The sequence below is a fragment of the Suncus etruscus genome, chromosome 2, assembly GCF_024139225.1.
Source record: "Suncus etruscus isolate mSunEtr1 chromosome 2, mSunEtr1.pri.cur, whole genome shotgun sequence".
Lineage (NCBI taxonomy): Eukaryota > Metazoa > Chordata > Mammalia > Eulipotyphla > Soricidae > Suncus > Suncus etruscus.
The window spans coordinates 49,580,760-49,592,787 of NC_064849.1; the positions used below are offsets into that span (position 1 = coordinate 49,580,760).

Here is a 12,028-nt window from a genome sequence, read left to right on the forward strand (position 1 = left end):
CACTGTACTATTAGTCTGACTACCTTTTCATGTGTTTTCTTTATTAAATTTTATATTATAAAGTATAATGTATAGGTTTTTGAGAAATAATAATTGTGAAAGATTGTCATCGATCAAACTACAATGATTTTTGTGTATATTACTTAAGCTAAGAAATGAATATAAAATTAAATACCATTGAAATTATTTTTCAAATGAAAGTAAATCATAAATAAGTACAAGGAATGCCTGTATTTTCCAAAGGTCTGTTTTAAGGATCATTTCCAAAAGATAAGTTGAGATGAGAATATAAGGGAAGAAATCTAGAATAATAAGATGTTTAAACAATATACCTCTTCCTCCTCCCCCTGGAAGCAAAGGTGAGAGTCTGAGTGGACCCTCCAACAAAGTTGGAGGGGAGAGAAAAGCTCTCGTTTCAGATGAAGGTCGACCCAATGGTGAGGGACCATATGGGGAATGCTCTGGAATAATTAAAACAGCATATTTAAATTCATAATTTCAATTAGCTACACTACAGATTAGAATTCCACTTTAACAATTACTATCAAGTCATCCTACTGACAATGTAAGTTTAATCCATGCCCTGTACACTAATTCTACCCTGAATTTTAATTTTAAAATTTAAAGTGCTTTAAAGTCTCAAATGGACATTTTAGTTAACAGAAGCATTATTCTCTCAAAACTAATACACTCAAAAAAGTCACAGAATGTTTAAGAGAATTTAAGAAGCATGAAGCTTATTTTATTTTCAAAAATAGTTTTTTTTTTCTAGTACTTCAACTAAAGGATGTAACTTGGAAGAGCTCAGTTACAGACTGTAATGGGTCAGGAATTATTTGAACTGATTTTTAAACCTAAAAAACAAAACAAAACAATTATTTGGAAGCAGCAGATAACACTTTTTATTACTAATAAAAAGTCAATTTAGACAAACTAATTCCTCAAATAAATCAGGAATCCTATCATTTTATATGCTTCACTACTTCTAAATAATGATTACTCTTCCAAAGTTAAAATTGGGCATCAAAAAATAAACCTGAAAATAACCAAAATAATTTTTTCAAATGTTAATTTTATTACATGTTTATATGATATTTAAAGTTATAACAAAAGATCAGAGCATTGTCTGCTCTAAAATTCTTGCATTAGACAAAAATTCCTTCTGTATCATTTGCTCTCTGAAACTTACAATATAATATAATATAATATAATATTTGGTATTTCTAAAATGTAAAAATAGCTTCATCTATTTTGTGATTTATTTCTGGGGAGGGCCACATTAGTGGCACTCAAGAGGTTACTCCTGGCTCTGTGCTCAGAAATTGCTACTGGCTGGCTTGGGGGACCATATGGAATACTGAGGATCAAACCCAGGTCAGCCACATGCAAAGCTAATGCCTTACATGCTGTGCTATTGCTCGGGCCCCTAAAAAACACTTTCATCTTGGGCCCGGAGAGATAGCACAGTGGTGTTTGCCTTGCAAGCAGCCGATCCAGGACCAAAGGTGGTTGGTTCAAATCCCGGTGTCCCATATGGTCCCCTGTGCCTGCCAGAAGCTATTTCTGAGCAGACAGCCAGGAGTAACCCCTGAGCACTGCCAGGTGTGGCCCAAAAACCAAAAAAAAAAAAAAAAAAAAAACACTTTCATCTTAATGAAATAAATGAAATAATGAAAATCAATCTTTTTTTTTTTTTTTTGGTTTTTGGGCCACACCCTGTGACGCTCAGGGGTTACTCCTGGCTATGCGCTCAGAAGTTGCTCCTGGCTTCTTGGGGGACCATATGGGACACCGGGGGATCGAACCGCGGTCCGTCCTAGGCTAGAGCAGGCAAGGCAGGCACCTTACCTCCAGCGCCACCGCCCGGCCCCGAAAATCAATCCTAATGTTACAAATTTAACATCTATTAAAGTGAAATTTTACCAAAATAAAGTTAGGTTTCTATTCACTGCCTCAGAAATGACATCCTGCGGCCCGGAGAGATAGCACAGCGGCGTTTGCCTTGCAAGCAGCCGATCCAGGACCAAAGGTGGTTGGTTCGAATCCCGGTGTCCCATATGGTCCCCTGTGCCTGCCAGGAGCTATTTCTGAGCAGACAGCCAGGAGTAACCCTGAGCACCGCCGGGTGTGGCCCAAAAACAAAAAAAAATTAAAAATAAATAAAATAAATTTAAAAAATGTCATCCGGCACATTAAAATTATTTGGATAAATTTAAGTACTTATAATGAACAGTATGAGGTGATTAAAGTTGCTAATTTCTGAAAAGGCAGAAATAGTGAATATAACTTTGTAAAAATTAGTCCTCTCTTGGGGGCAAATAAAGCAACAAAAGATTAAATTATTAATATGTTCCCAACTTTTAATTATTATTATTTTTGCTGTGCAAAGGATCAAACTGAGGGTATCACATATGAAAGATAAATGCCCTACTGATGAGCTAGATCCCTGGCTCCTATGTTTTTAATCAATTCTTTTAAATAACTAAAAATATATCATTTGTGTTTCATTTTTATAAACTGAGTAAATTCCAAATAGTCAATATGTAGATAGCCACAAGGCTATTCCTCTAATCACTTATTTGTTCTCCAAAATAAATAATTTATGAGTATCTTAGTATATACCAAGCACTTTGTATTTTTTTAGCCCAGGTAATAAATATACATCATCTTACAGAATCCCACTGAGAAAGGTGGCAGCAATTTACTGATAGGGGAATAAAATTCAAATACCTGAGACTATGAAAGAACAGAACCCTAGTTCCAAAATCTAGAACTTAAAATAGTGTCAATTTACACTAATTAAAATGTTTGTGCAAGAAATACATAGATATACTTTACATAAAAGATTAAGAAAAAAAAGACTACCTCTGCCAAAGGCTGTATTTGGAACATCAAATGCATAAGGATCTTTTTCTAAAAGTTCAAATTTAAGCTCTGTTTCAGTTAACCTGCAAGTAAAAAAAAAAAAAATAATAATCTCTAAATTACTTATCCAAAAACAGCAGTCATATTTTAAGAAAAGAAAAAGCCATTATTAATAGTTACTCAGGTTTTCAAATATGCATAGAAGAAAGAGAACCTTTAAAATGATTTCACCAAAATACTTTAATAAACCCCAATACTTGTTTTGAAGAGGCTTCTTTTTGACTAAGGACAATGACATTTTGCTAAAGTTTGAAATTATTTTTGTATTTTATTTAAAACTAGATTATTAGGAGTAGTACATTATAGAAATCAATTCATTTTTTTTGTTTTTGGGACACACTCAGTGGCACTCAGGAGTTACTACGCACTCAGAAATTACTCTGGCAGGCTCGGCGAACCATATGAGATGCCAGGTCGACTGCATGCAAGGCAAATGCCCTCTCTGCTGTGCTTTAATTCAAATTTTTTAAATAAAGATGTCAAAGCCAATCACTTTAATTTTATCATCTCACGGGGCCAGAGAGGTGGCGCTAGAGGTAAGGCATCTGCCTTGGAAGCGCTAGCGTAGGACGAACCACGGTTCGATCCCCCGGTGTCGCATATGGTCCCCCCAAGCCAGGAGTGATTTCTGAGTGCATAGCCAAAATAACTCCTGAGCGTCAAACGGGTGTGGCCCCCCCAAAAGAAAATTTAGCATCTCACAGTTAAAGAAACTGAGGATTTTAAATGATGTACCCAAAATAAAAATGCCATGAGTAAAATAATGAACTGGTTCTGAGTCACCTATGTTTTCTACTGTAACAACTCATATGACTTCAATCATAACATTTAGAATCCGATGTCTAAATTCAGCCTAAACTGTTTAATCTTAAAAAATGTGACATATGGGCCGGAGTGATAGCACAGTGCTAGTGTGTTTACCCAAGATGGACCCTGGCTCAATCCCCAGCATCCCAGAGGGTCCCCCGAGCCTGCCAAAAGCGATTACTGAGCTCAGAGCAAGGAGTAACCCCTAAACGATACCAGGTGTGGCCCCAAAACAAAACAAAAAAAGTGACATCTGAAAGAATCTTATTTCTAATACTTAATGACTAGATGAAAATTGAAATATTAATCATTTTAATCTGAGTAGAAAAGGCAAATAAAAAGATAAACTAATATTGGATAGTATAATCATAGATTTATTATCTTAAAGAAAAGCATTTACTATTCTATTCTATTATACATGACAAACCTTTATTCTCTTTTTTTTGTTGTTTTTTGGGGGCCACACTCAGCGGCACACAAGGGTTAATCCTGGCTCTGTACTCAGAAATCAGTCCTGGAAGGGTTGGGGGGACCATATGGGTGATACCAGAGATCAAACCCGGGTCACGTACATGCAAGGTAAACAACCTACTCACTTTGCTATCATTACACCCCACTTTTATTCTCTTTACTTCATTACTGCAAAGCAATTTCACACAATATAATAAAAGCAGAGGATGAGAAATTAAAAATATTGTATCCATTTAACCATTAAAATTACCCTTTCTCTTACCCTTGGATCTTATTCCTCCCCTTCTATACTATTATTTTTGTTACCTTTTTTATAAAAATAATGTAAATTTCCTTCTATTAAAATGATGTAAGGCAGTACTATCACCTTATGCTATTGTATAATAATATATTATATTTTATATTATAGTATATAGTGTATAATAAAATATATTATATAATATATAATATGTATAATTATATATTTTATATTATTTTACTACATATTTTACTATTAATACTTTTACTATAAACTTTCTTATTTGTCATAACTGATTATAAAGAATTAAAGAATAAAAGAGATGAAAAAACGTTTTTCAAGTGTTCCCACTAAGTTACTTACTTTTGTCTGTTATGAGCATTTTCTTTCTTTAAGTCGCTGAGATTTCTTTCAGCAGTCCGAGCTGCCAACTTAAAGAAAACAATTAATTTTTAAAATACATTTATAGAATCTTAAAGGATAAGCATATATTGATAATATTATTATGGTCATGGTATATAAACATCTAAACCACCTGATAACTATTAAATAAACTCACTATAAAAATTGAACATAAAAGTCGGAGTCAGAGAGATAGCACAGCAGTAGGGCATTTGCCTTGCATGTGGCCAACCCAGGACTGACGGTGGTTCTATTCCCAGCATCCTATATGGTTCCCTGAACCTGCCAGGGGCAATTTCTGAGTGCAGAGCCAGAGTAACCCCTGTGCACCACTGGGTGAGACCCAAATGAGAGAAAAAAAGTTGAACATTGTCATTAATTAAAGGAAATTATGGCCAGAGAGATAAATAGACTGGGGAACAAACTCTGCATGGGACAGGAAAGAGTTCAATCCAATATAGAACCCCAGAACACTGCCAGGAGTGATGCCTGAGTGTATAGCCAAGAACAATCCTGGAGAGACTGGACCAATAGTACAGCGGTAGAGCATTTGTCTTGCATGTGGCCAACCCAGATTCAATCTCCGGCATCCCATATGGTCCTCTGAGCCTGCAAGGAGTGATTTCTGAGTGCAGAGCCAGGAGTAACCCTGAGCACCATCAAATGTGACCCAAAAACCAAAAACAGAAAAAAAGAATCCTGGGGTAGTGACAGGTATAAGCCAAAACAAATGTACATGCAAACAAGATTAAGTATTAAATAAAGTAGTATTATTTATTACCTCTTTGTATTTTCTACATGATCAAAATTTGTTTATTCAGGGGCAAGGGTGATAGTTCAGCAGCAGGTACGGTATTTGTCTTACATGCAACCAAACTGAGTTCAATCCCTGCCATCCCTCATGGCCCTGACCCTGCTAGGAGTAATTCCTGAATGCAGAACCAGGGTTAACTTCTGAGCACCGACAGGTGTGGCCCCCAAACAAAAAACAAAAACAAAAAATCAACCTTGTTTATTGCTTTTATGGGGGGGGCAGAGTTTTTGGACCACACCCAGCATAGTCAGGTATTACTCCTGATTATTATTATTCCTGGCTCTGCTCTCAGGAATCACTCCTGGCAGTGCTCAGGGGACCTATGTGATATCAGAGACTGAACCCAGATTGGCAGCACATAAGGTAAACAATGTACTATTGATCTGAGCACTCCAGTTGTTTTATAATATTGGAAAATTATCTTCTTTATGACATATACATATTTTCTGCATATTTTAAATTTTTTTATTTATTAAAGAAAAAATTCAAGGGGCTGGAGTGATGGCACAGCGGTAGGGCATTTGCCTTGCACGTGGCTGACCCAGGACAGACCTCAGTTCTATCCCCTGGCATTCCATATGGTCCCCCTAGCCAGAAGCGATTCCTGAGTGCATAGCCAGGAGTAACCCCTGAGCATCACCAGGTGTGGCCCAAATATCAAAAAAAAAAAAAAAAATTCAAGCCAGAGAGAGTACAGTGGTAAGGTGCTTGCCTTGCACAGAGCAGACCCAGGTTCAATCCTTGACACTACATATGGTACCCCAAATTTCACCAGGAGTGCTACCTGAGCAACACCAGATGTACCCCCCAAAAAGACAACTTGAAATATCTTACGATTATTAATAAACACCAATTACTCTCTCCTCTCCTCTTCTCTCTCCTCTCTCTCCTCTCTCCTCTCTCCCTCCTCCCTCTCTCTCCTTCTCTCCTCTCTCTCCTCTCTCTCTCTCTCCTCCTCTCCTCCCTCTCTCTCCCTCTCTCCTCTCTCCCCTCTCTCCCCTCTCCTCTCTCTCCCCTCTCTCCCCCCTCTTCTCTCTCCTCTCTCTTCCCCTCTCTCCTCTCTCTCCCCCCCCTCCATCTCCCCTCTCTCTCCCCCCTCCTCTCTCCCCCTCCCCCTCCATCTCCCCTCTCTCCCCCTCTCTCTTCTCTCTCCCCCTCCCCCTCCATCTCCCTCTCCCTCCTCCTTCTCCCTCTCCCTTCTCCCCTCTCCCCCCTCCCTCTCCCTTCTCCCCTCTCCCCCCTCCCTCTCCCTTCTCCCCTCTCCCCCTCCCTCTCCCTCCCTCTCTCTCCCTCCCTCTCCCTCCTCTCTCTCTCCCTCCTCTCTTCCCTCTCTCTCTCTCTCCCTCTCTCCTCTCCCCTCTCTCTCCCTCTCTCCTCTCCCCTCTCTCTCCCTCTCTCTCCCTCTCTCCTCTCTTCTCTCTCTCCCTCTCTCTCTTCTCTCTCCCCTTCTCCTCTCTCTCCTTCTCCTCCCTCTCTCTCCTCCCTCCTTCCTCCCTCTCTCACCTCCCTCCTCCCCCTCTCTCCTCTCCTTCCTCCCTCTCTCATCCCTCCCCCCCTCTCTCCTCCCTCCTTCCTCCTCCCTCCCTCTTCCCTCTCTCCTCCCTCTCCCCCTCCCCCTCTCCCCCTCTCCTTCTCCCCCTCCCCCTCCTCTCCCTCCCCCCTCTCTTCCTCTCCCTCCCCCCCTCTCTCTCACTTTTTTTTTTTTTTTGGTGGGAAGGCAGGTTTGGCCACACCTGGTGTTGCTCAGGGCTTACACCTGGTTTCAATGCTCAAACACGCCATTTACCCAATGTCCTACTAGGCTCTTGCACCTTCCTTTCCATTTTTCACAATCATCTGCATCTGTCAGAAAATGATGAGGTCAAGCATCTGTTAGAAAGTGGTGAGAAATATCAACTAAATTCATCACCTGGTTTAAAGCCAAAGAAAAAACAGAGCAGCTAAAGTGCTTGCTGTTCATATGGTATGGCTTGAGTTCGATCCCTGGCATCACAGAGGCTTCCTTGAACCCTGCCAGAAGTGACCCCTGAGCACAGTGTCAGGAGTAATCCCTGATCACCAAGTAGGGTCCAAAAATAAAAACAAAAAAATCAAAATCCAGCTTAACACATTAAAATTTTTCACTTTAACCTTTAATATAGAAACACACAAATTCTTAGAATTGTGAGACTTCAATATACTTAATTTTTCACCCTTTCTTATAATTTATAATCTCCAAGTCAAGTCACATCATCCCTAAGAATATCTTCCAAGTTCGGTATAACAATTACTGAATACCAGTAAATGTTAGGTGTTCAGACATGATGCTAAAAGTAGTCTTAGGTAAGTTATTTAATTTAATCATTGCAATACCTATAAATAGGTACTACTACTATCTCCATTTTATATGTAAAGAAAAATGATGACAGGTGACTAAGCCAAGATACCTATCCAAATAGCCTGACTCAAAATCCAATGTATATTATTGACCCACTGTGCAAAATGCCTCCCCTTAAAGGCTCAGTTATTATAAGAGTTCAATACATAAGACCATTCTTATACACAAGTCAAAAATCTATAACCTTATTTTCTCAGTTACTCTGAAACACTGACATGCCATTTTATAGATGACATTCTCTTCCTTAATGTATATCAAGTAATTTAACACTAAGAATCATTTACTACAAATGTGTAAATTTTAAAAATATAAGAATGAGAAGCCAAAGCAATAGTATATAGCAGGTAGGACCCTTGTCTTGCCTATGGCAACCCATGTTCAATTCCCAGTATACCATATGGTCATCCAAGCACTACAAGATTAATTACTGAGTATAGAGCCAGAAATAAGTTCTGAGCACTGCTATGTTGGCCCAAGCCCCCCCACCCCCCAAATTAATATGTGTGAGATACCCATCAATGTAATTTTCAACTTTTTTACACCTGCAGACTAGCACTGGTCCAAGGACTAGTGGTTGAAAACCACTCAATAGTTCCAATGTCACTAATTTATATAAAAGAAAATAAACCCAGATCATTTTAAGTAATTTGTTCACAATTAATTAGTGGCAATACAATGCCCTGAAATAAAACTCCATAAATAATACTTTCCACAGAGAATATAAACTTACTGTGAATAAAGTGCTGGATTAATTTTTAAATTAAATAATTTTTAACTCTTTAAAAATTCCATCTTATTTTCCATTAAAAAATATATCTTTAGGAGCCAGAGAAGTAGCGCTAGAGGTCTACCTTGCAAGCGCTAGCGTAGGAAAGACTGAGGTTCCATCCCCCGGCGTCCCATATGGTCCCCCCAAGCCAGGGACGATTTCTGAGCGCAGAGCCAGGAATAACCCCTGAGCGTCAAATGGGTGTGGCCCAAAACAAACAAACAAGATAGATAGATAGATAGATAGATAGATAGATAGATAGATAGATAGATAGATAGATAGATGATAGATAGATAGATAGATAGATAGATAGATAGATAGATAGATAGATAGATAGATAGATAGATAGATAGATATAGATATAGATATAGATATATCTTTAGAAGCTTGATCAATTGTACAGAAAGTAGGGCCTTGCATACAGGGTTCAATCCCTGGCATTCCATATGGTCCCCTGAGTACCATCAGGAGTAATACCTGTGTGCAGAGACAGAAATAACCCCTGAGCACCACTGGGAGTGGAGCACAAACATACCAAAAAATACAAAATGTATCATTATAGAATGCTCATTTAAATTAGGAAAAAAGAGTAATATGACAAAATATCTAAGATAATTAAATACTTACCCAATTATCATGTGCTTTTTTTTCATGGGAAATAACCTGGAAAGAAAAGTCATTAAAATACTACTGATAATTTTTTTTTCAAATACAATTATTCACATTTACCACTATTATTTAGTTCAATACTCAAAACTTACTCAAACAACTGTGAAGCATAAATAACACTTTTAAAGCACATTTTCATATGCATATAATCTATTCTATCATATTATTTTTTCCATGCCACCACTCCCTAACCCCAGGCTGCAAGCATGGCAGGCGTATTTTACTTTATTTTTTTATTTTAATTTTGTTTTTTAAAAACAATTATAATTTACAATGTCCTTCATAGTTGGGTTTAAGACATACAATGAAACAGGGTAAATCCCACCACCAGAGTCCACCTCCCTCCCCAATGTTCCCCAACTACATCCCTTATCATCACCATCCCGCCCCATAGTCTGCCAGTATAACAGGCCCATTTTAAGTTTAGATTGTTAAAGATTGGGTCTCTTGATTCCACTGTTGTTGCTTTTGGCTTGGATATTTAGTTCTGTCCTTATTTTAGCACTGCCAATGCACCTAAGACTGACTGGCCCCTGGCTCCTATCCTTTCATATTTGTGTTCCTCCTTTTCTACTCAGTTTCTTTCCTTCTCCTCGCTATACTCTGGGGCCAAGGGTGTTCAAAAAAATTCCCATTTGCATTTCTTCATGCAGTTTTTCTTAATACCACATGTAAGTTACATCATTCTGTATTTATCCTTCTATTATACGTTTAAAACTAAATCATTAGGGGCCGGAGAGATAGCATGGAGGTAAGGCATTTGCCTTTCATGCAGGAGGTCATCGGTTCAAATCCCGGCACCCCATATGGTCCCCCGTGCCTGCCAGGAGCAATTTCTGAGCCTGGAGCCAGGAATAACCCCTGAGAACTGCCGGGTGTGACCCAAAAAAAAAAAAAACTAAATCATTAAAAATTTTGTCTAGTAAGTCTTCTTTGTTCAATAATCAACAACAATGGGAACTTTTAATAGAGATAATTACCACTACTGATTATAAAAGTCCAACTAGAAAAATATTATTTTACTTATGCAACTACATTCTCAAATATAATATAGAAACTTGCTTATCCTGGTGGAATCTTTGATTCAGTAAAAATATTCCACATTGCATGTAACCTAAAGAGTGATGTTCAACACGTCAATACAGAAATTGTTTACATACACACACATACAGACACACACATACACATATACCTGCCCTTGATAAGAATGAATGGTTCTTTCCAATTCTTCTTCAAGATCTTTGGCTCTCTTCCTATAATAAACAAATAATCATATTCCTACTGTTATTGAAAATATTAAAAGGGGCCAGCGTGATGGTACAACAGGTGAGCGTTTGCCTTGCATGAGGCTGAACTGTTTTTCATCCCTAGCATCACAAATGGTCAGTCCCCTGAACACCACCAAAGTTAATTCCTGAGCTCGGGGTCAGGAGTAAGCTGAGCATTGCTGGCTATGGCCCAAATACAAACAAAAATGAAAATATTAAGATATCTAAAATTGGGGCCCAGAGAGATAGCACAGCGGCGTTTGCCTTGCAAGCAGCCGATCCAGGACCAAAGGTGGTTGGTTCGAATCCCGGTGTCCCATATGGTCCCCATGCCTGCCAGGAGCTATTTCTGAGCAGACAGCCAGGAGTAACCCCTGAGCACCGCTGGGTGTGACCCAAAAACTAAAAAAAAAAAAAAAAAAAAAAAAAGATATCTAAAATTGGGGCCAGAGCAGTAGTGCAAGCGATAAAGTGTCTGCCTTGCCCATGCTAGCCTAAGACAGACTGTGGTTCGATCCCCCAGAGTCCTATATGATCTCCCAAGCCAGGTGTGATTTCTGAGTGCATAGCCGGGTGTGACCCAAAAACCAAAAAAAAAATAAAAAATAAAAAAAAATATATATATATATATATTTGGTTTTTTGGGATCAACCTGGCAGAACTCAGGGGTTACTTCTGGCTCTATGCTCAGAAATCGCTCCTGGCAGGCTCAAGGGACCATATGGAATGCTGGATTCTAACCACCATCCTTCTGCATGCAAGGCAAACACCCTACCTCCATGCTATCTCTCCGGCCCCTGATATCTAGAATTCTTAATTTCATGTTTATAAAAAAAAAATCCTGATCTGGAGCCAGAGCCAAGTGGATAGTGCCTTTACTTGATGTGGCAGACCTCAGTTTGATCCTCAGCATCCCATATGGTCCTCAAGCCTACCAGAAGTGATTTCTGAGCACAGAGCCAGGTACCCCAAACCCCTCAAAAAATCCCATCATGCATGTTAATCACCTTTAAGAAAATGCAAGGTCAATTTTATCTAATACAATTTTTACATTAACTAAACCTTAAGAGTATTATACTAGACCATGCAAAAATTTGTAAAAAAAAATATATATATACTGATTTTGTTGTTTTGTTTTTGTTTTTGAGTCATATATGGCAATGCTTGGGGCTTACTCCCCAGCTCTGCATACTGGGATCACTTCTAGAGGTGCTTTGGGGACCATATGAGGACAGGTCAAACTCATTCAAAGCAAATGTCCTACCTGCTGTACAAGGTTCCAGCCCCA

At 38.7% G+C, this 12,028-nt stretch overlaps 1 protein-coding gene across 1 annotated transcript in view; it reads right to left on the reverse strand.

The window, feature by feature from the left end:
* MIA2 (MIA SH3 domain ER export factor 2) overlaps positions 1-12,028 on the reverse strand; it is an 82,254-nt gene that overhangs the window by 14,930 nt on the left and 55,296 nt on the right. The window contains 5 exon segments of the mRNA XM_049766957.1: positions 333-461; positions 2,866-2,948; positions 4,805-4,872; positions 9,431-9,466; positions 10,665-10,725. Coding sequence (XP_049622914.1) covers positions 333-461; positions 2,866-2,948; positions 4,805-4,872; positions 9,431-9,466; positions 10,665-10,725 — 377 coding nt within the window.